The sequence below is a fragment of the Pipistrellus hanaki genome (assembly GCF_964339955.1).
Source record: "Pipistrellus hanaki genome assembly, chromosome: 1".
In the NCBI taxonomy this organism is placed as follows: domain Eukaryota; kingdom Metazoa; phylum Chordata; class Mammalia; order Chiroptera; family Vespertilionidae; genus Pipistrellus; species Pipistrellus hanaki.
The window spans coordinates 179,737,200-179,761,683 of NC_140503.1; the positions used below are offsets into that span (position 1 = coordinate 179,737,200).

The following is a 24,484-nucleotide window of genomic DNA, read 5'->3' on the forward strand; positions in this document are numbered from 1 at the left end:
ATCTAAGTGAAAAGCCCCAGCCTCCTGGGATCACCTGGTCTGCCATCCCCCTTCCTAAGCCACCCCATCCTTCCAAGGATGGGGTGGCTTGTTTTAATTCCGTTCTCCGCGTTCCCGAAGTCCCGAGGGCGGCGGTGACGAAGCCCTTGGTGGCCTGAGTCAGAGCGGGGACACGGGGGCGCGGGTCCCCCGGGGGCGGACGGCGCGGGCAGCGGCCGGAGTGACGCCTGGAGGCCGGGCTGCGGGGGGCGCCGGGCTCCGCGCCGCCTCCGCCCACGTGTCCACGAGGCTTAAAAGTTGGCGGCGAGCGGGGCTGGCAGATCCGCGGCCAAGCCCCACGAGTGCGCTCCGGGAACGCAGAGGCGAGGCCAGGACACCCACCCCGCGAACCCCGAGCCGTCCGTCCGTCCGTCCGTCCGTCCGCAGGCGCCGAGATGCCGCCGGCAGCAAGCCGCCTCCCCAGGACGCCCCCCGGACGAGGGGCCGCGGCGCCGCCGCTGCTGCTGCTGCTGCTGCTGCTGGCCTGCTGGGCGGGCGCCGGCCGAGGTGAGCGCCCCGCGCCCCCGTACCCCCTGGCCGCGCCCCCCGCGCGCCCCGCGCCCCCCGGCCACCTCCTGGCCGCGCGCCCCGCTCCCCGTCCGCCGGGCCCCAGCGCTGCAGCCCTGGCGCAGGGGCCTCGGAGCCCCCCGGGCGGGGACAGCCTGCGGCGGGAGAAACTCGCCCATGGGTAACGGGAGCGGGAAGCGCGGAGATGCAGATGCTTCCCCAGCGATCGGAGTGAGCGGAGGGGTCGGTGGTCTAAGCAGAACCGGAGGGAGCGCGCGGCTGCACCTGCCGCTGCGAAGTCAGTGTGGAGAGCGCTCCGCCTGCGCCCGGAGACACCGGCCCCGCTCTGGTTAGACGGTTAGAGAGAGGGGTGAGAGCGAGAGGCTCTGCGCCTTGTAGGTTTCAGGCGCCAGATCCGGAAAAGGGTACTGTGTGTGTGTGTGTGTGTGTGTGTGTGTGTGTGTGTGTGTGTGTGTGTGTGTGTTTGTTTATTTATTATTTTTGTGTTTTTTAGCATACATGGTTGGAGAGGCACCTGTGCAAACAGGCTTTCAGCTTATGCTATAGCTCAGGTGGAAGGCGGATGCGACTTGATCGCCACAGGGACGTCCTGAGCTTGGGTTAGAGGAAAGAAGTGGGAAAAGCAAAGACATGGTCAGGGGAGGGGGGGAGGTCGGAAGCTTGGGAGGGGAGAGCAGAGCGCACCTCATAGTGGGGAGATCCCTTACCGGGTCCCTCCAGGTTACCTTTCCAGGGGCCTTGAGGGACCCTCCTTCAGGCAGCCACTGGCCTAAGACCATGCATTTCCCAGCTTCCCTCTTCCCCCCTGTCAGAGACAGCAGGCCCGTTCCTCATTGTTCAGAATGTCACCGGGAACAGGGACCTTTCAGAGCACGCAGGTCTGCTCTCAGGTAGAGGTGGGGAGACGGAGGCTATTTTTCCTTTTCCCAAGGTATTTCTTTTTATTGTTGTCCTCTAATGGTTTTGGTTTTCTCCTTTCCTTGGTGGTGGTGGGAGGGGAGGGGAGGAAGAGTCCCCTGCTTGGAAAACAAGGTAGTTTGGCTTTGAGAACTAAGCGAACAGAAGCGAGGGGACCAGAGCCTTCTCCATCACAGCCAGCAGAGACACCGTGACTTATGCAAAGGAATGGTGATAGTTTTCAATTTAGTATTGGTAAAATTAGGAAGGTGATCTTTATCTAGCTTGCCAAGGAAGCAGATAATCATAGTTTTAAACGTGTGGTGTATTTTGTCTTGTCTTTTCTTTTTCTTTTCTTTTCTTTCTTTCTTTCTTTCTTTCTTTCTTTCTTTCTTTCTTTCTTTCTTTCTTTCTTTTTGTTTGTTTCCTTTGTAAAGCAAATGTACTTTCCATGCAGGTTACCTGCTATGTGTTTGCAGTGGTGTGGGCATCAGTGAGAGATACCTGCTTTTGGGGGGAGGGCACTTTGGGGTGCTGCTGATTGAACAGAAACTATGAAAGGAAGCAGCTGCCTTCTAAAAAAGATGCGTCTTGGGCTTCATTTCCCAAATAGCCTATCTGCTGTCCGACAGATTGACTCATAAATATTCCCTAACCTTTCTCTAGCAAAGGGATGAAACACATCTGTCACTGCACAGAGACCTCCCAAACGGCCCTTTTGTGTCTTCTTTCCCCTTCAGACTGCTCTTGATACCAAAAGCTAATTGTGAAGGAATGGGGAGAGGGTGCACATACAGTGTGATGTGCCCCAGTCCAGAATCTCTAAAGATGACACTGATGGGGAAGCTTGACCTACATAAGCACACCTGGGAGAGAATCTACCTGGATTTAACCCTTACAGGAGATGCAACTGGATGTGTCTAAAAACAATAAATATTAATGTAGGTCATGAAGCCAGAAGAAAATAAAACAGTGTCAATGAATGAATTAGCAGAGCATGCAATAGCAATGAGAAGACAAAGGGCCAGTTGGATTCTGTGGATGGAAACTGTTTACTATTCAGAGAACAATCCTATATAATAAAGATGTAATATGCAAATGGTTGTTATGCCATGAAGTATAAGAACTGACCGTGTAACAACCGGATCACGGATCAGCAGGAGGGTGGGGTAGCAAACTACGAGTGGGCGGTGGAGAGCTACAGGAGGGGGCAGGGCAGCAAGCTATGAGGTGGGAAGTAGGGGGGTGGGGTGGGGGGAACTACAGGAGGGCGAGGCAGTGGGTGGAGAGCTACTGGAGAGCGGCAGCGAGCTACTGGCAAACTACTGGTGCAGAGATTCGTGTGCAGGGCTACTAGTAGTAAAATAAAGAAGGAAATTTCCTATAACTGGGCAACATTTGGGATATCTGAAACAAGCTATCACTTGACTTGATCTGTGACAGTAAGTGATAAGGTGCCCAGGACTAAATAAAGAAGTGTCCTTTTCCAGTCAGGCCCCTGCTCACTGAAGAATTCTTAAAATTCATTTCTATTCCCAGCTCCAGGCAACCACTCATTTTTCTATCACTATTGATTTGCCTTTTTTAGAAATCCCATATAAGTGAAACCATACAATGTTTGGTGGTATTTGACTTAGTCTCATATGTCTGATGTTCAGCGATGTTGTAATATATACCAGTACAGACAGTCCCCGACTAATGGTGGCTCGACTTACTATTTTTTTTACTTCATGGTGGCACAAAGCAATATACATTCAGCGGAAACTATACTTTGAATTCTGATCCTTTCTCAGGCTAGCAATTAAGGATAGGGCAAAAGTAGGCTTACAATTATGAGTATGTGAAACAGAGTTTATTCTTGTTCTATTACTAGTAGTTATTTATTAATTACTGTATCATTTTCCATACGAACAACTGTAAACTTTTGCCCCACGTTATATGAGGTATGACAGGCTCTTGTGATGCTAGGCAGCGGCAGCAGGTCACAGCTCCCTGGGGACCGTGTGATCGTGAGGGTAACCAACTGACACTCTACAGGGTACTAGCACTGCGTTGCCACCATTTTGGGGATATTGTGTTTTGTGTTTTGCATCCCACCATGGCTACAAAATGTATCTCCTGCCTATGGTGACAAAAAGAGGGAGGCAATTACTGTTGAGATGAAACTCAACATAATTGCCCAACTGTAGGCTAATGCAAGTGTTCTGAGCACATTTGATACAGGCTAGGCTAAGCTGTGATATTGGGGTGTAATTCCATTATATGTTGAGGAGCATCTGTAGTTCTTTTATATTATTGTTATTATTATTAATAATAATAATAATAATAATTTTTATTGAAAGAATTTCAGATAATGGGGAGGGGGGAGACTTGTACTATTTGTAATACTTTAAACAATAAAATAAAATTTTAAATAAAGAAAGAAAATATTATAGCTATACCACCACCACCCTCATTTTGCCCCCATCAACCTCCTACAGGCCCTTACCACATTATTGTCCATATCCATGGGTTATGCCCATATACACATAAGTTCTTTGGTAAATCTCTTCCTGTTTCTCTCTCCTCCCTTCCTTCTGAGATTTGTCATTCCTTTTGATGGCTAATAGTGTTCTATTGTGTGGATGTACTATATTTTTTTACTGATACACCAGACAGTAGATATTTGGATTTTTTTTTTGTACTTTTGGCTATTATGAATAATGCTGCTATGCACATTCATGTACTAATACAAGTTTTTATGTGGACATATGTGATTCTTTCCTGAGAGTAATGCCTTCATAATATTATAAAGGTTTATTTCATAAGTATGTCTTCTTATATGAACGCAAATGTAACTACAGTCATGTGCTGCATAATGACCTTTCAGTCAATGATAGAGGTCCTATTCTTATATAATAAAGAGGTAATAAGCAAATTGACTCTCATGCCATCACACAAGATGACTGCCTCCATGTGGTCAAAGATGGCCACCACAAGATGGCCGGCAGGGGAGGGCAGTTAGGGGTGACCAGGCCAGCAAGGGAGGGCAGTTGGGGGTGACTGGGCCTGCAGGGGAGGGCAGTTAAGAGCAACCAGGCCTGCAAGGGAGGGCAGTTGGGGGCAACCAGATTGGCAGGGGAGGGCAGTTGGTAGTAATCGGGCCAGCAGGGTATCAGTTAGGCATCAATTAGGCTGGCAGGGGAGTGGTTAGGGGGGTGATCAGACTGACTGGCAGACAAGCAGTTGGGAGCCAGCAGTCCCGGATTGTGAGAGGGATGTCCAACTGCTGGTTTTGGCCCAATCACACAGGGATCGGGCCAAAAATTAGCAGTCGGACATCTCCCAAGGGGTCCCAGATTGGAGAGGATGCCAGCTGGGCTGAGGGACACCCCCCTCCAGTGCATGAATTTCATGCACGAGGCCTCTAGTAAGATAATAGAGCTGAAAAATCCCTATTGCCTAGTGATGTCCTAGCCATCTGATTGTCCTGCCATAATGCATTGCTTGTGAGTTGGTATAAACATACTTATTGCACTGACAGTTGTGTAAAAGTATAGCACATACAGTTAGGTAATGCACATGATACTTGATAATGATAAAAAATGACTATGGTGCTGTTTTATGTATTTACTATATTATACTTTTGATCATTATTTTAGAGTGTACTCTTTATACTGATTTAAAAAAAAAGGTTTGCTGTAAAACAGGATGTCGTGTTATGCCAGCAGCAGCCTCATGCATCTCGTATTTGCTGTGTCTGTTAATTGTTCCTTTTCTCTTGTGCTTGATTTAATCTCATGTTGTTTTCATCACGGCCCCTAAGCAAACAAAATCCACCGCTAATCTTGCCAATAAGAGGTGTTTAGTGATTGACCTGGAAACAAAATTAAAAGTGATTGACTACAAAGGTGGGCGATCAGTGATGGCTGTTGCTTGCCAGTCAGGCATATCCCACTTCACCATCACTATAATCTTGAAGAACAAGAACAAAGTGACAGGATCTACTTCCTTGTTAAGGATCTACTTCTTTAAAGACAGAGAGACTAACACAATTTGAGAAGGGCCTCAGACAGACATGGCCTGGATTGGAGACTGGACACAGAAGTTACACCTCTCAGCACCATGATGATCGTGGTCAAAGCAAAAAGTTCTAAGCAAATCTATGATGTGAGAGAGAAAAGGCTGGACCCGACTACACTGTTGAGTTTATTGCTAGCCTCCGGGTGGTTTAAACAATTCAAGACTTGTTATTGATTACATCACGAGAAAGTGAGTGGTGCGTCTGACAGGCTGATGTGAAGGCAGCTGAAGCATTTTTGGAAACTCTTTAAGATGATTGTGGTGGAAAATTACTTGCCAGAGCAAATAATGTTCAGCATGTATGAAAACTCCCCGTTCTGAAATGGATGCCTGAAAGGACTTGCATCCAAAAGGAGGCCATGTCCCCGAGACCGGTTTGGCTCAGCGGTAGAGCGTCAGTCTGCGGACTAAAGGGTCCCAGGTTCGATTCTGGTCAAGGGCATGTACGTTGGTTGCGGGCACATCCCCGGTAGTGGGTGTGCAAGAGGCAGCTGGTCGATGTTTCTCTCTCTCATCGACATTTCTAGCTCTCTATCTCTCTCTCTTCCTCTCTGTAAAAAATCAATAAAATATATTTAAAAAACAACAACAACAACAAAAAACACCACAAAACAAAAGGCCATGTCGATGCCAGGTTCCCAGGCTTTTCCGGACAGGAGAACAGTCTTACGCGGGGCCATGTCACAGGCTACAAATGGAAACCCTTTGTGATCTGGCAGAGTGAGAACCCCAGGACCTGGAGGCCTATCCATAAGCACACACTGTCCTTCCTACAGGAGCAATAAGAAGTTGTGAATGACCCAACTTCTCTTCCAAGATGTCCTCCTGAATTGCCACGCCAGTGAAATGAAGTACTGTTTGGAGAATAATATACCTTTTGAGATTTTGGTTATTGTTGATAATGCTCAAAGACATTCTCTTTTCATTGGTGATTTTTCATCTCTATTATCAAACTGATAGTTCTCCCTCCACACGTCACTTCTTTGATCCAAACAATGAATCAAGGAATTACAGCACCTTTCAGGCCTATGACAGGAGCAGGAACTTTGATTAGGCTATTGCTGCAACTGAGGAAAACAATGAGAAGAGACTAAGGCAATTATGGGAGGATTACATCTGTGACTGCATTAAGAACCTTACTTGGGTTTGGGTGATGTCATTGGTTGTTTTTTTTCTTTTAGAGAGAGTGGAGGGGAGGAAGAGTGAGGGGAGAGAAACATCAATGTGAGAGAGATACATCTATTGATTTCCCATTCCCCGCTTCCATTCCCCCCTCCCCACCCCCTGCCCCCGCCATACTCTAATCAGAGCTAGGATAGAACTGCAACCGAGGTATGTGCCCTTGACCAGGAATCAAATCCACGACTCTCCAGTCTAGAGGCTGATGCTCTAACTGAGAGAACCTGGCCAGAGCCCATTTTTAAATCTTTTATACTGTATTTTTAGTATACCTTTCCTATATTTATATATGTTTAATTATTTTGTATTGATTTGAGAGAAATGTCAATTTGTTGAACCACTTATTTATGCATTCATTGGTTGTTTCTTATATATGCCCTGACCAGAGATTGAACCCATAACCGTAGCAAATCATGACGACACTCTAACCAACTGAGTTACCTGGCCAGGGCTGTTTAGATACACAAATAGCATTGTGTTACAATTGCCTGTAGGATTCAGTACTGTAACATGCTCTGTAAGTTGTAGCTTAGAAGCAGTAATTGGCTATACTATTAGGTATATATTAAGCTAGGTATATGTTAAGCTATACCATCTAAGTTTCCCTAAGTGCACTCTATGATGTCCACATAATGACAAAATCACCTAACAATGGATTTCTCAGAACATATCCCCACTATTAAGCAACTAATAAATGTATATATAAATGTTTAATTTTTTAAGACGTACTATAAAATTAACATGTGAGTATAACTTTTTTTTTTTTTTTTTTTTTTTTTTTTTTTTTTTTAGGTGCTCCAATTTTACCTCAAGGATTACAGCCTGAAGAAGAGCTACAATTGTGGAATGAGGTAAAGAATTACCCTCATACAAATTAGTGGAAACTATACCCTTCTTTGAACTTATAGTAAAATGAAATAATATAATTGCGTTTGGGGACAGCTATAATTTTACTAACATTCTGATATTATAACATTTAGGATTATAATTTTTATTAAATAAAAGAAGGAAATGTGAAAAGAAACAAAGTAAGGTGGCAGAAATAAGTCCTTATAAGAGAGAAATTAAAAAAAAAAAAGTGGGCTAAAATACACCACTTAAAAGACCGTCAAACCTCAGAGGAGGGTGGGGGTGAGGGGGAGAGATCAACCAAAAGACTTGTATGCATGCATATAATCCTAACCAATGGATACAGACAACAGGGGGGTGGGGGCATGAGTGAGGGCTTGGGGGGCAATAAGGGGATAAGGATACATATGTAATACCTTAATCAATAAAGAATTTTTTAAAAAGTGAAAAAAAAAAAGGACAGGGCTTATCAGATTGTATTTTTTTAGAAAAAAAAAAACAAAAAACGAGTTAGCATATGTTATCTATAAAAGGTACATTTAAAACAGAAAAAAAACAAAATAGGCTAAGCATAAAAGCATGGAAAATGATGTGCCAAGCAAATATGAATGGCAAAAAATTGGAATAGCAATCTTATATCTGACAACATAGAATTAAATGAACAAACTGTTATAACAGGGAAGAATGTTATATGCTAATAAAAGAACAAACATAAAGATACAATCATCCTTAATATATATTAACAAAACAACCTCACAATTTATTTAACAATTGATAGAACTTCAGGGAATAATGAACAGTTGTAGTTAGAGACTTTAATATACCTTTCTCAAAACAGATAGTTAAAACAAATAACACAAAAGTGATATATCGAAGACCTAATCATAAAATTAATAAATTTGAGCTGTCATATTTTTAAAATCCTGCACTAAATAGTATATACAATCTTTTCTAATATAATTGGACATTAATAAAAAAAAAATAGACCAGTGTTAACACACAAGGAAAGTTTCCATAAATTAGAAAGGATCCATTTTAAAAGTATTCCAATCATAATAAGTATACATTTGCTCTAGAATTTTATTATGTAATTTATGGAGTTAAGAAAATTCTCTTCTTAAATTCTCTTCTGATTTTAAAGAGAGAGGAAGGGAGAGGGATAGATAAAAACGTTGATGAGACTTGTTTCTTCTGCACGCCCCCTACTGGGGATCGAGCCCACAACCTGGGCATGTGCCCTGACCTGGAATTAAACTGCTGACCTTTTAGTTTATGGGTCCATGCTTGATCACTGTGCCACACCGGCTGGGCATGGAAATTATATTTGATTGATTGATTCGTTGATTCATTGATTGATTGATTAGGTTATTACATATGTGTCCTTATCCCTCATTGCCCCCCCCCCAACCCCCCTCCTGTTCATGTCCTCACCCTCCTGGTGTCTGTGTCCATTGATTATGTTTATATACATGCATACAAGTCCTTTGATTGATCTCTTCCCCTTCCCCCCACCCTCCTCTACCTTCCCTCTGAGATTTGAGCATCTAATCAATGCTTCTCTGACCTGGAATCAAACTGGTGACCTCTTAGTTCATGGGTCCCTGCTTGACAACTGAGCCACACTGGCTGGGCATGAAATTATCTTCAAAAACAAATTGTTGAAAATATTACATATGTTCCCTTTTTAGCCCACCCCTGCCCCAGGCCTTCACCACACTATTGTCTGTGTCCATGGTTATGCATATATGCATACAAGTTCTTTGGTTGATCTCTTCCCACCCATCCATCCACCCACCTCTGTCTTCCCTCTGAGATTTCAGTCTGTTCCATGCTTCTGTGTCTCTGGATCTATTTTGTTCATCAGTTTATTTTGTTCATTAGATTCCACATATGAGTGAGATCATGTGATACTTGTCTTTCCATGACTGGTTTATTTTGCTTAGTATAATAATCTTACTAAGAGTTTTGTTAATCTTAAATCAAATTTGAACTTAATTAAATATGTTATCTGCATTTTTTGAAATAAGCAGTATGCCTTTTCTCTTTTATAATCATAGTGTATTACATTAAGAAAATTCATTTAGTGTTCATTAAGAAACTTCATAAATGTAACCTAAAATTGATATGGAAAAGTGTAGGTCTAGAAATGGCTAAGGGGATTTTAAATATAAAGAGCTAAGAATGAGAACTAGCCCTAGCAGTCATCAAGAAGTACTAGAGCCGAAACCGGTTTGGCTCAGTGGTAGAGCGTCGGTCTGCAGACTGAAAGGTCCCGGGTTCGATTCTGGTCAGGGGCATGTATGTTGGTTGCGGGCACATCCCCGGTGGGGGGTGTGCAGGAGGCAGCTGGTTGATGTTTCTCTCTCATCGACGTTTCTAGCTCCCTATCTCTCTTCCTTCCTCTCTGTAAAAATCAATAAAATATATTTTTTTTTAAAAAAGAAGTACTAGAAAACTGTAGTAATAGAAAAGGTAAGGACACAGGAACAGATGGACGAGCTAATGGAACAGGGACTAAAGCCTGGAGAGTTTAACAGACACTGTCAGTGCCCTGCTCTGCCCCTTTCACTCACCATTCCGGGGCACTCCGAATTTGCTGATTCTAATCGCATGCCCCTGTGGACCTGCCTGCTTGGCCGGTGCTCAGGGCACATACCACCAGAAATGCCTGGGAGTAAATGCCCCCACGGAGAGCGGCCTCCACTTGGTGACCTAAGGGAGTTGGTGGCTAAACACCTTAACTCTGAGTTCTACATTGGCTCCCAGAGCTCCCCAGACATATTGGCCCCAGTTACCAATAGTGATAACCTGCTTGATAACATTCCCTTCAATGGATTTCTCCTCGTCCTGCTTTATTTCTCTGGTCTTCTATTAGTGCTCCTTGGGTCACCTCCCCCGAATCTACTTATATCAACATCCTTATCTCAAGGCCTGTTTCTGGGGAACCCAATGTAAGACAAATTTAGGTACACGCAAACTTAACTTACAATACAAGTGATGCTAAAATTCAGTGGGGAAAAGAGGAGTGTTTGGCCAGTGAGGGTTGAGAAACTGTCTTTCTATATGGAGGAAAGTAAAACTTAACACCCTAACAAAGGGGGGCTCCAGGTGGATTAAAGATCCCATATAATAAAAGCCTAATATGCAAATCAACCAAATGACAGAACAACTGGTTGCTATGATGCGCACTGACACTAGGGGGCAGATGCTCAATGCAGGAGTTTCCCCCAGCCTGCAGGCCCCAGGCCAACCAAGGTGGGTGCCAGAGGAAGGGCACCCCCAATCACCCTGCCAGTTGCCTGCAGAGGGAGGCAACCGACAGCAGTGGTGGGGGGTGGGGCCGGCGAGCTGGTGGTGTCAAGCGGGCCAAGGCAGGTGCCAGGGATGGCCCCCCAATCTCCCTGCTGGTCACCCCACAGAATGGCCCTGATCGCCAGCCAGTCCTAGGGATCCTGCCCATGCACTAATTTCATGCACCAGGCCTCCAGTCTAAATATAAATGGTAAAATTGTGAAATTAATAGAAAACATTTTCTACTAGGAAAACATCTTTGGGAGCTAGTAGCAGGGAAAGACTCCCTAAATAAAACTTCAAATATAAATCGTAGGGTCAAAAAATGCTGAATTGATTTACATTAAAAGTAAAGATTTCTTTCAACAAAAGATGCCACAGAAAAAGAAAAGAACCTTTGAAATGAGATATGAACAATGTCTAAACTGATAAGGGATTGATTTCTAGAATAACCTAAGAAATACTATCAAATCAATTGGATAAGGATGGGAATCCTGGTAAAAATAGTCAAAGGATAGGACAATTTAAGACAAAACCTAAAAGGCCAACAAACCTGTCTACAGCGATGCTTAAATTCCTTAGTAATAATGAAATGGAAATTAAGAAAGCAGCCAAGTGTCATAATGGTGAACGTTAGCAAAGATGTGGGGTGTATGTACCCTCACGCATTGATGGTAAGAGTGTCAACTCCAGAGCCATCTTTAAAGCCACCTAGGTTTCCCCATTCCCTCTCCTGGGGATACAGCCCAGATATTCTCCTACAGACCCGTGAGTGGAGGACAGATACAGGAGGTAAAGGAGGGATTCGAGGGAACCCAGCTGTCCATCATCAGGGAGTGTATAGACAACATGTGGTGGGTACACATTGTAGGTATTCTCCGACAGCTGGGAGCAGCATACTAGAGTACCCAGTATCATGGCCAGGTCTCCAAGTATAGTGCTAACTGAAAAAAAAAAAGTAAGAAAATACCATATGTGCTCAACAAACAACAGTAACATTTTATAGGATCCTAAACAAATGAAGGACCCACATACATGACAGAAGAGTTGCCCATAAGAGGATGGAATAGGAGTAGGAATTGGGAATATAAAAATAATAGAGTCCAATGATGACAGTGAGCTATGAACCGAGAAGAATACCCTTTGTACCTAGCCACCCCCAATAGTATATATAAGGGAAAAGATAAGATAGATGGTGAGTGCCAAGTACTAAACAGTCTTTAATTGCATAGAATTTATAGTTTTTTTTATAAGGATCTTTGCTTCGGTATATCAAAACACACACACGCCAGAAAAATATAAACAAGATGAAAGATCACTTAGACAACAGCTAAAGTCTAATAAACATTTATTTTAGCTTGAAACCATCTACTAGAATATTATGTGGGAAATTTTTGAAAAAAAATAATTTAGATGATAATGCTGGGTAAAACCCTGAGATGTAAAAGCCCTATCATTTAAGTAAGTTAAGATGCTAAGAACACTAGAAACACATATTTTCAACCCAAGTACAGAGAATTAATGGACAGGAAAGATGAACAAGCAGCGTCTATCTGTAAAAAAACAAAATGCCAGTCATATGGTAATACATTTTCCACCAAATTCATCAATGGATTCTGCAGAGTTCTCGAAAGCCATTAGCGGCACTTAAAACCATTAGGGCCAGAATCCGAGTACAATGAACAAATGGGCCAGCGATGTTGCTGTGCCCTCTAACAGAAAGGAGAACAAAGGCTGAAAAGCTTTGCAATTATCTCTTAATTTAATTAATTGGTGTTTTTTTCTTATTCTGATGTTTTTATTCAAACGATGTAGATGCACTCATTACTTATCTTGGGGCTCTGGAGCTCTGTATTCTTGGACACAATGGCCATCACACACAGATGGGCAGCCTGGTCTGTGGGTGGACAGCCTTCCCCCTGAGCTCAGATACCTAAGCAGCACAAAAATGTTAGAAGGAATCGCTTTCTCCAACCTGCTAAATCACAGTAAATATCATTGGCAGGTGATAGATTACACCTGGGTCACAATTCAGAGCTTATATGGGTACCTTTTTTGGCTTTCCTCTCTCAATTGACTTGTCTCATATTTTTTCCCATAAGTTCAATTACATTTAGTTAAATAATATTTATTGAGAACTTACTCTAGCCGAGTTAGATATGGCGTAGCCACTGCCTGCAAGAAGTTTATCACTATGTGTGTATATGTGTGTATGTGTTTATATCCATGATTCTGGGTTTATAGGGCATGGGAGAGGGAGCGAGGGACACGTGGGATAAAACAATTCCTCCACATCTGCGATATGTAGAGAAGATGACAAGTTCTGTGAGAATAAAGAGGAGAGAGATCTAAGCTTGCTTTTTAAAAAAAAAAAAAAAAGTAATATTGGACACCTTTGTTATACTCTAACTGCAGAATAATATATTTTAGGACATGTTCAACTTGAAAGCAACAAAGAACCTGAGAAATTATGACCGAAGAGTATGATAACCCCCTCTTCAGTTTGGTGGGAGAATGGAAATTAAATTAAACTGTTCAAAAAAGGATTCTGAGACTAGAAAGGGGCCCCTGCAGTAGTATGTCATAAACCCAAATGATTCCAGACAGATGAGAATCAGTTTCATTTTTTCCAGTTCTATTTTAAAAGGCCACTAATAATAATAATAATAATAATAATAATAATAAATGCCACAAATAACTTCAGACATCTAGTTTAGTGCTTAACTTCTCAGCACTGTTTTTTGAATGATTAATGTAAGTCTTTTATATTACAGTTTAAAACCTTGCAAGTTTTCTCTTTAGGAGAACAGCTAGTTGCCAACTGTAATTCAATAAACTCTGGTACAATAGAACCCTTTCTGATGCTGGCCCCGTGGTAGCAAACTAGTAGGCTGCCCTTATTGTGTAAGAGTTTTTACCGTCTGCTACTAACCATGCTATTTATAATTTAGCACTTAGGCTATTATCATTTAATTCAGATGGTGTGGTTAGATTTACGTGTAATAAAGAACCGCATAATAACAGGGTTCTCCTTAATTCTGAGGCCATTTTTTGGTCACCACTCACACTTCTCAGGCTGAAAAACACAGGAACTATTTTTCCCTCCGTGTTAGAAGCATCTTTATACTCTCTAATGATCCCTATGGACATAGGACCCCTGTGACTGGAGGTGAATTTTTGGGAAATTCCAATTGCAAGACTTCCTTAGAAAGTTTAAGGGGCTCCTTCCCAAAATCTAAGAGTCCTAAGCTGTCATGGAACTTAGGTTACCATTGCATAGGTAACCTGACTTTGTAAAATCTGCTTTCCATTTTCTGCTGTTTTCTGTCTATCTCCAAGATGTGACTGGCATTTTTGTTTTCTACAGATAGATGCTGCTTGTTCCTCTTTCCTGTCCATTGGTTCTCAGCCTCAGGTAACTCCAGTGGGAGGTGTTTTGTAATGATGTAGGCATTTGTGTAGTGCTGAATGCTCCATTTTCCCCTTTGGATCTGTCCTGACTTTGTGAACTTATTAAAACACTAGTGGACTGGTGCATGAAATTCATGCATGGGGGAGGGGGTGGAGGAGAAGGGTTGTCCCTCAGCCCAGCCTGCACCCTCTCCAATCTGGGACCTCTCGGACATCCCTCTCGAAATACGGGACCACTGGCTCCTAACTGCTCACCTGCCTACCTGCCTGATTGCCCCCTAACCACTCTGCCTGCCGACCTGCTTGCCCCCAACTCTCCCCCTTGGCAGCCTGATTGCCCCCAACTGCCCTCCCCTCCTGGCCTAATCTCCCTTAACCGCCTCTGCCTCAGCCCCGCCACCATGGCTTTGTCCAGAAGGACATCCAAAAGGTCTCCTAGTCTAATTAACATATTACCCTTTTATTAGTATAGATAGAGGCCTGGTGCAAAGATGGGGGCCAGCTCTGCCCTGAAGGGGGTCCTGCTCAGTGTGGGGGTCCTTTTGGGAGGTGGGGCCAGCCTGGGCGAGGGGCCTGGGGCAGTTTTCAGGCTGGTCACACACCCATTGGGGTGGAGGGTCCCCGCTGGGGGGAGTGGGTGAGTGGCCATTTTCAGGCTGGCCACACCTCCTTCAGAGTTGGAGTCCCCACTGGGGAGCATGGCTGGTCTGGGCAAAGGGCTGATGGCCACTTGGGGGTGGTTTGCAGGCCAGCCAAGCCCCCGGCTTTGTCCATTCTAATTAGCATATTACTCTTTTATTAGTATAGATGTCAATATATTAGAAATTATTACATCATCTGCAGGTAATATTGAGAGCTAAGAGCTTTTGTTGTAAAGTGCTAGGACTTTTAACTCTAAGAAGAATATATATGCAGATAATATTCACACATTTTGGAAATTAAAATGCTAATTAAAATAATGAGCCTGTTGCTGTATATGGGGGCTGATATTCTGTCCCTCAATTGAGTTTGAAACCCATGTGTCTTGACTTTTTAAATCAGTATCACTAGTCTTTTCTAATTTACTAGGAAATTAGTAAAATGTATATAGGATTAAATGACTCATGTTTATATAGTGCTTCAATAAATTACAAATTCCGTGCACCAGGTCACTAGTATTATTAATAAATATCCCAACAATTTGCGTGGCAGACAAACACATGGACGAGAACACAGCAGACCTCTGATGCTAGGAAGGATGCTCAAAGAAGCTGTTTCATGATTACAACTATATCCCTCACTAAAGCCAACCATCTCACCCATTCACTGTTGTTCAGACGTTGAGGATATTGGTGACCCCAAATGACCCTTCTGACAGGTCTTCTAAATTATGAGTACATACAACTGAAAATCAAGCTTCACACATTTTTCTAATGCTGCCATTGTTAGCTCACTGCTAGATACCTGGCACTGTACTAAGAGCTTTACTGACATTTAATCCTTCCAAGAACTCCCTGCAGTGATGTTGTCATCCCTGATTTATGGCTGAAGAAACCGAAGCTGAGAGAGGGTAGGTAGCCAGCCCAAAGTAGCACAGCTAACAAAGAGTAGAAACGGAATTTGTATTGCTGTAGGGCTGCAGGCCGCTCACCTCCATAAGTCCGTGTTTTTAACCACTAATTATATCACCCCCATGGTTCCAGATCCTCGTTATTTCCAGTGTGCATTTTTATTAAGTCATCAATTGTTTATGGCGCTACTGTGCTAAATTCTGTGCAAAGTAGGTTTCGCCTCTGCTTGTCCATTTGTGCTGCTCCTCACCACACCCAGCTGGCTGCTAACCACAGGGAGCCCTGCCCTACTTCGGTACACAGATGCTTTGAAAAACCTGATCCCGGGGTGTGCAGTCAGCAGCCTGGAAGGGTGGTAACTCAGGTTGGGTGCCCCATTGACCGCTCCTTCCCCTCCAACTCCCATTGTTTTCGAGCAATTGAAGGACTTCCAAATTAGCCAAGAATGAGTAATATTCAGCCAGGCTCGCAGCTTTGGCCTGTAGATTCAGACTGTACTACAAACAGGGAACCATAATCCCTCTTTTGGCACTGGCTTCCTTACTGTCAGTCATAGAACTCCATGAAATCTTAGCAAGTACTGAGGACTGTGTATCTGGACCACAGTGGAAGCCTTAATCATTGCATATATATTGTACATAATTCCTTTTTTGCTAATTGGAAGGAAGGTTTTATGTTTAAGAGCCAAGTTTTTGTCACGAGAAAAATCAAGGGATTCCACCGGTTTCAATGGGCCACTAGAAGGATTCTAGTCTGGGTAGTTGGAATATCCTTGTTTTCCCAATTTTCTGCAGTTATATATCTTCTATGCAAATGTTGTTAAAACAGAAGCATAGCCTGTGTACCTTCTCATTTCCATTAGGCATCCAATGCATTGGAGGAGCTTTGCTTCACAATTATGGGGACTCTACCAAAGCCCCAGGTAAGGATGAAATAGTATTTTGTTTGTAGGGGAAAACTGCTCAGTGATATTTTGGAATTCCTACTAGAAGAAAATACCCTATTTAAGAAATAAGCCAAGAGGAGCTTGAAGACAATAAGTTGATTTTGGATGAGAAATAAATACTTCAATTTCTCTGATGTCTGAGGATTTAAGGTCAATAAAGTTTACAGTCATGGATTGAAAAGTTATATGTCCGCCTCAAGTATGTGTTCTACCTCAGATGAGAGAAATGTGGGGTCATTTGGCTTCTTTTCTCTCCCTGACTCACATTACAATTGGAGAACAGATAAATCTTTGTTAGGGAGAAGGATGTTAAGAATGAAAAAAAAAAATCAAATTATATTGTCAATGTCAGTTTGAAAATTATATTCTTACTGTCTTGGTTTCTTATTAAAATTACTTGATTCTTCTAGAACTTTTAGTCCTGAAATGAGAATAGGTGGGAAATTGAAAAATAGCATAATGTACCAAACCTTATTTTATATTTTATATCTTACCTATGAGCTTATTTTAAAATCTTATTAAGGATAACAGCCTAAGGTTTAGAATTTTATTTTTCATTAATAATTCTAATTTAACCATGATCATTGGTACATTCTGACTGCCATGCCTTTCACATACAATAAATCAAAGAAACCTTGATATTTTGAAAGCATAAATATTTACTGAAACTAAGTGTGACTGTATTTGTTTCTAGTGTTTTTAATGGTCATTTTCTAAATTTTTTTCTTCTAATTAAAATAAAAGAAATGACAATGGTGTTTATCCATGAGTTTCCTTTAATATTAAAAGCAAATGAGGACAAAAAAAAAACCAAAAAACCAACAAATTGGAATGAGATGATTCATTCTTAAAAACAGATTTGTGGAGGAAAAGAGGAATATAGAAAAGTTTATGGAAGAAAGCAAAAATAACAATCTTATTACTTGGTGAGAACAACTACAAGTATTTTCATGGGACTCCTTCTTGTCTATTTCACTGAATATTTTAAACACAATCATATCCTTCCCAATATTGAACTTTCAGGATGTTTCCAATTTTTTACTCTTATAATAATGCTATGGTAAGGATCTTGTACACACTTTATTTATGAACAGTCTTTAATTTTTCATGTTTTTAGAGCAATATATGTTTAATCAATTTAAGTCTTATATTTTTTGTGTAACTTATCATGTTTTAAAACTTATGTGACAATTTTATACTACATATTATATACATTATAATTTTATGTTATGCATAATATAATGATATTTGTATATCTTTTTTAAACAGAAAGCAGATGAAAAAGTTAATAACAAAAGGGTAAGGTGATTTCCATAAGTATATACATTAAAAATAATAAAGGAAAGTACTAATCATCTATAGTAAAGCTCACTATTTATTTTTAACAGTTCTTATTTCATTATTCGAAGACAGGGAAGTTGGGCAACTCAAATGTTGCGGTAAGTAGAATTACTTCTTATTAGTAATGATTGGTATTTTTTCCCAAACCAATTTTTGCAGTTTATTTAATATAACTAGAGCAAAATTTATTTTTTTTTACTTTAAAAGTTTATACATACCTGAACAAATAGCATTCAATATTTATTATACATTTAATTTGTTTTATATCTCAATAACTGCATATATATTAAAATCATTCAGCCAGTCAACAATTATTTACTGAGTATCTGCTATGTGCTAATCACAATTCTAGGTGCTAGAAATAAAGCAGTAAGTAAAATTAAAAATTAAAGAAGAAATTCCTGCTGTCATGAAACTTAGATTCTAAAGATAAAACCAAGTAAAAAATATTATTTTAGATGGTGATTAGTACAAGGGAGAAATAGTTTTGTTCAAAACTATTAAAATATAATTGTCAAAAATATAATTAAATATAATTAGATATATCTACTTCTATTCCTAAGATCTCCTTATTTGTCATTAGACATTTAGAGTGAGAATTTACTAAGATTTGCCAGATACCAATAACTTGGATTCAGTTCACTTTGAAGTTTTGTGCTTTAGTGGTAGTTTTTCTTCTTATGCATGGATTTAAAAAATGGTAATGAACCTCCTTTGGCGTTCCAGTTAGAATATTTAATAATAATTTGACTATAATATTCTTTCTAAGCTTGTGACTCACAGCTATGGACCAATTTAGGGAATGAGGAGCATAGTGTATTTTAAACATGTATATACCTGTAGAAAGGGAACTGTAATCATAAACTCAGTTTTAAATGTTTACTACATTGAGTATTCTTACAAATTAGGAGTTGAAAGTTAGGTTAGACCGGCTTTAAAAACCAAAGACAAGTTGAATTGGTTGACAGATAGCCTCCTATAGGGCTTAAAGCGGTCCGTTTAAGTGATTTTAATACTTGTGAGACGGTTCCATTGAAGCCATGCTTTTAAAATGAGACTGAAGCAGGTAACCACATGTCTCCGATGTGCTTTCATTTCCTTCTGCTTGGCATCTTTCTGTTTCGAGAAAATGTATCTTAGTCCTATTTTGTGCTATCAACAACACATTATGTCATTTTTTGTGTGTCACCCGTCATCCTGTTCCATATGTTGAGTTTTCAATAAACTATATCATTTATAAAGGAGATTACTAGATGTGTAATCTTCTAGAGCAGTGTTTCCCAACCTTCTCTCATGATGAGAATCACCTGGTGGAGTTAAGACACAGGTTCCTGAATCCCAACTAAGAAGTGCTAAACTAGAATTTTTGGGAACATATAGGTAAAGTTGTATACTTACAATTTTAGTATCCTTACAAAATTGTATACTTACAAAATTACTAAGCTTAGAGCACTAGTTCAGTGTACAATTTTACCTATATGATCCCCCAAATTCTAGTTCAGCACTTCTTAGTTGGGATTCAGGAACCTGTAGTTTAACAACTCCACCAGGTGATTCTCGTCATGAGAAAAGTTTGGGAAACACTGTTCTAGAGAAACGTTTCCATAATAAAAAAAAAAACCTGATTTTCCCCGAGTTGTTTTCATCTGCCCCAGATAATTGAGTAAGTCTAGAAGCAGAGGCTGCTCTTTGTAAAAAAAAAAAAAAAAAAAAAAAAAGTAGAATGTAGGCAGGCGTTCTACTTCTTGGCAGATGCTGAAGCCTCGGGAAAGTGCTTCCTCAGTGTCATGGCAAAGATCCTAGCACAGAGCCACCAAATTGTATTGCCTCCCTTGGCGCCTCCTCCCCAGTTCTTTGAAATGCTCGCAGAAGGCCGCCTCAGAGAACATCTTTCTGGTTCTGTTTTGTCTGAAGCAAGTACGGTGGGTAAAGAGAGACAATTAGGAAACGCGTCTGTATGCCCAGTGCTGAGAAGCCCTGTGCTCATTGTGTGTGTGTTCGTGTCTCTCAGTCGTCTGTCGTGCATCCGTTGCTGCAGCTCGTTCCTCAACTGCATGAGAGAAGAATGAAGAGGTTCAGACCGGACGTATGTAACACAGCTGCATGCTCGCTTTGCCACTCCGTGCGGGGCAGCCCTTCTGACAGTTCCCAGCTGGGGTGATTTATAAAGATTCAGGACAAACCACACAGAAACGCCCAGGTAGCCGAAGAGCACCCATTTGCCTAAATGCTCTCACACTCAGAAAGAACACAGGTATTTTCCTTCCTCCTAGTATGGCCCTTCTATCTCAAGCTAGGCGCAGTGCGGAAAGCTGGGATTAGATTCCCTTCCAAGGATCATGATCCTCCCAGCGAGGAAACCGATTCTGGGTTGGAAGAAAGGACACAGCCAGGCCCTGGCCAGGCAGCTCAGTGGTTAAGTGTGGTCCTGGTACACCAAGGTTGTGGGTTTGGTCCCAGGTTAGGGCACATAACAAGAATCAACCAATGAATGCCTAAATAAGTGGAACAACAAATTGATCTCTCTCTCTCTCTCTCTCTCTCTCTCTCTCTCTCTCTCTCTCTCTCTCTCTCTCATCAATTTTTTAAAAAGAAAGGACACATCCTCTGTGGCTAGTCAGAAGACGGGAACAGAAAAAATAAAAAATACAATGTACTGCCCCTCTGTATACAAGTTGGCTACTGACTGGAATGGCAATCTTTCTAAAGTGTTAGCAAAAGTAACACTTTAGGGTCAAGAAATAAATCTATCAGGAACTAATTGTAGGTGTGTTTTGTTTTTCCCACAATTAACAAAAATATGGCCCTATATCAATATCTATGTTTAAGATAAAGATAGCGTTGTTAACAGCTTTTTAAACTAGAAATTGAGGAGTTTATATTGTTATCTAAAAATAATTTTCTCTCTTTCAATGATGAAAGTTTCTAGGTATTATTTTTAAGTAATGCCTTACATTGTTAAAATGAATTATAGTTTTTAGTCTTCTCTTATTTTATTCTTTTGGAAGCTCTGTTGGCACTTGTGTAAGTACTGTTATCCTGCTTACTAAAGGGAAAACAATTTGGAACAGTTAAAGAAAGGTGTTTCCCAAGATCATTCTAGTAAGTGGTCAATCTAGAAATTCCAATAGATTCTTCTGACTTCTAGTCTTTGCAAATATTTTTTTCACTATGCCATTCCTTATAGTCTAGTCTTGGATACTTCTATTATTTTGTTTTATATGTTCCCTTAATTTAAATGCCATCTTAATTTTATTCTTCTTAAATGTACCACTGAAAGTCTTCAAATACTTTTTAAACATCCATACAGTTTAGGCAAATACATTTCTCAAAATTTAGTTTTATGGTCACTGTTTTCTCCCAAATTCTTCACTTTCTTAAACTAAGATTTCATTAAGGAAGATAGTAGCTGCCACCTGCTTAAATAAAAATGTAAGAGGAACTGTAATAGTCTTTATTACAGAATTTCCAGTATGAAAAGGATCAAATCAATTGTTATCAAGCTTTCTAGAAGAGGCGCTTTTAAAAATTAACTTCTACTCTTTGAAGTTTGCTTCACTTGTGAATAGTCTAAGATTTCAATTTAAAGATTCAGTTTCTTAAAATATATCAAGTTATGAGTTTACAATATTACTTCAGACTATATTTGCAGACAACAATCTAAAAATATAAACTGTGACTTGGTAGTATATTCTGTTGGACAAATATAACTCCAATATTGAAAGATGAGTTTCCTAGGAACCTATGAAAGAAAAGAATGTAAGGCATAAATAGAAAAAAAATTACAGTAGTGTTAGCTTTGCTAGGCCTAAGTTGCCTAATTTTAAAACATATTTTTTAAGTGGAGTATTTTTGAGTTTTCAGATCCTAGTACATTCCAACACTTTTCTTAAAATTTGATTGCCAGACATCCTCACTTCCATCTCCTGCCTCCCAAATTATTTTATATACTGATTTTTCTTCAATGATAAGACTAAAACAACCTGCATGTTTGGATTTGAGAGTTTTAAATTTTAGCACATTTTAAGTTACATTTTGCCCTTTTTAAAAATATAACAATATAAATGTATAGTTTCAATGTGTACTTTTTTAATAGAAAAAAAATCCAATCTTTTAGGTATTTTGAGTGGATTTAGTCAAGATGAGAATTAGATATAAAATATTGAAAATGTAAGATATGTTTGTCATAATGCAGGGATTTCGGAATTTTAATAGTTGTCAGAACTATTTCGTAGAATTTAAAAATATGAATTTACTTATATTATAGAATAACTTTAAAAAGGTCTTGTTGACACATTTCCTACTGGATGCCATACTGATACTTTTATAGTAAGTAGTTGAAAATAGGAAGCTATGAAAACCAATTTTATGGAAATCATAAAATGTTAAATATTTTTTCCATTAAATTTAAAAGGAAATGTTTTAAGAAAAGAAACACTTCTCAATATACCCATTATGAATAATTGATTTATTCCTATTTGATTTTTTATAACCATTTTTATAGATAGAATTATTTTGGGAAAATCCCTTCTTAAGGCTCAATGAGTTTACTCTCAAATTTCTATATAAATTCCTATAGCAATATTGTATATTTTAGCTCTGACAATTCTATTTTATATTTTTCCTTGTTGTGTTAGCACATATAATATGTATTTTAAAGAAATTACTTTGTTCTAACAAAATGCTGAAAGGAGATTTTAAATACAGTTCATTATAAAGTGTCTGTCATTTCTCTTTCTACTTATTGGCAAATATACATTGTGACAAAATTCTTGAAAATAGAATCTTTATATTAGTAAAGGAAATTATTTTAAAATACAACATTCTGTTGTACTGCTAGTTGAAAATTCTTCAAGTATAAATGCAAAGATTAACTATTGTTATGAATTATATACTCATGTCCTTGATTCCCTCTTTGTTTATGAGGATAGTTGTAAAAAACTTTGAGCTTCACTGTTCTTTCAAGAGGAATTTGCACTTATTTCTCCTGTAATTTGATTTGGAATGTCCTCATTTTGTCTTCCAGGGAGAATTTCAAGGTCCTGTTGCAAGTCATAGCCGCAGATACTTTTTATTCAGGGTATGCATGTACTGTATTTTTTTAAAAAAATCAGTATCAAAATTGAAAAATACTCTCACTGTGCATTTATTTGCATTAACTTGAGTTTTGAAGTTTATTTATAGATATTTGACATCAAGTGTCGTAGTCTGAGATTTACTTCTTTTACCAACTTATTTATTGCTTTAATACTATGGCATATGTGGCCTCAAATCCACTACTCATGCTTGTAAATACCCCAGGAGACATTCACCTATTTCTCAGTTTAGTTCCATAAAATTTCACAAGCAGGAAATGAGTGTCTTAAAGATGTATTACTCCTTAAGTTCTAAGGATTCATTTACAAAATGTTTTATTCAATAGATTGGGAGATTTATGACTATGTCCATCCACTTTTAAAAGTAAAAGAATCAACTACAATAGAGGGTATAAATAGACAAATCTTTGTCATTGTAGTTAGTATTTTGTATGTCCAAATTGTCTATTAAGTATGAGTTTCTTCCTAAGCAGCTATACTTTCTAAAATGTTTGTATCCCTAATACATTACCAGAAAATTTTCATTCATTCATTCAGCAGCTAATTATTGAATATCTATTGGGTGCTGGACAATCTATCAAAGGTTGAGAATATAAAGCCAGATAGGATTATATTCTTATCTCCATGAGTTTACAGCCTAATACAGGAAATTGATAAATAAGTACATACAAAATACTATATTAAATGCACCTTCAATCCAGAGGCTATGGTTCTAAAAGAAAGACATGCAACCCAGGCTGTGGAGTGAAGGAGATCCAGAGAGGCTGTAAGGGCTGAGTGAGAAGAATTAATGGAAAATAGCCAATAAAATATTTAGCTAAGGAATTTCAACTTTAATGTAAAAATAAGGGGAACCATATGGTAAAATTTGCATTTTGAGAACTAATTCTAACAACCAATTGGAGAATTAATTGAAGGAAGAAATAAGACTACATAGAGGAAAAAAATTATATCATACATCAAGATCATTATTAGGCTGCTTTCTATAAAATTATCTTCCTTCCTTAATTGCACTGATTTATTGCTAATTTGTTATTTTCTAGCCACGCAATGGAAGAAGATCAGAAGGTTACATTTAAAATGGTATGTGTTTCACAATTCAACCCAGTTGGAAAATTTCTGTTGTTTTCAGATATCCACAAATTAAACTATTTGCAATATATTTCCATTATTTGATTGCATGTATACATTAATATTCCTACATACGGACTATACTTATAGGATCTGTGAGGGCTATATGATGGAAAATGTCAGTATTTCAGGGCCAAATTTGCTTTATCCATGTCGTGTATTCC

General features: G+C 39.7%; 1 protein-coding gene across 2 annotated transcripts; it reads left to right on the forward strand.

The window, feature by feature from the left end:
• Positions 1-259: 259 nt before the first annotated feature.
• NMU (neuromedin U) lies at positions 260-24,268 on the forward strand (the record flags this gene model as incomplete). 2 transcript variants are annotated; one of them, XM_084899584.1, is made up of 9 exons in its annotated part: positions 335-546; positions 7,498-7,556; positions 14,213-14,260; positions 16,669-16,728; positions 18,022-18,051; positions 18,141-18,191; positions 20,105-20,179; positions 23,120-23,173; positions 24,233-24,268. In XM_084899584.1, exons 1-9 carry the CDS (start codon positions 435-437, stop codon positions 24,266-24,268), a joined length of 525 nt encoding a protein of 174 aa, XP_084755710.1. In that variant the 5' UTR covers positions 335-434. The 2 variants fall into 2 exon arrangements, with proteins under 2 accessions (XP_084755711.1, XP_084755710.1); XM_084899585.1 differs by lacking the exon at positions 20,105-20,179 and having other exon boundaries at positions 260-546.
• Between the last annotated feature and the right edge of the window lie 216 nt (positions 24,269-24,484).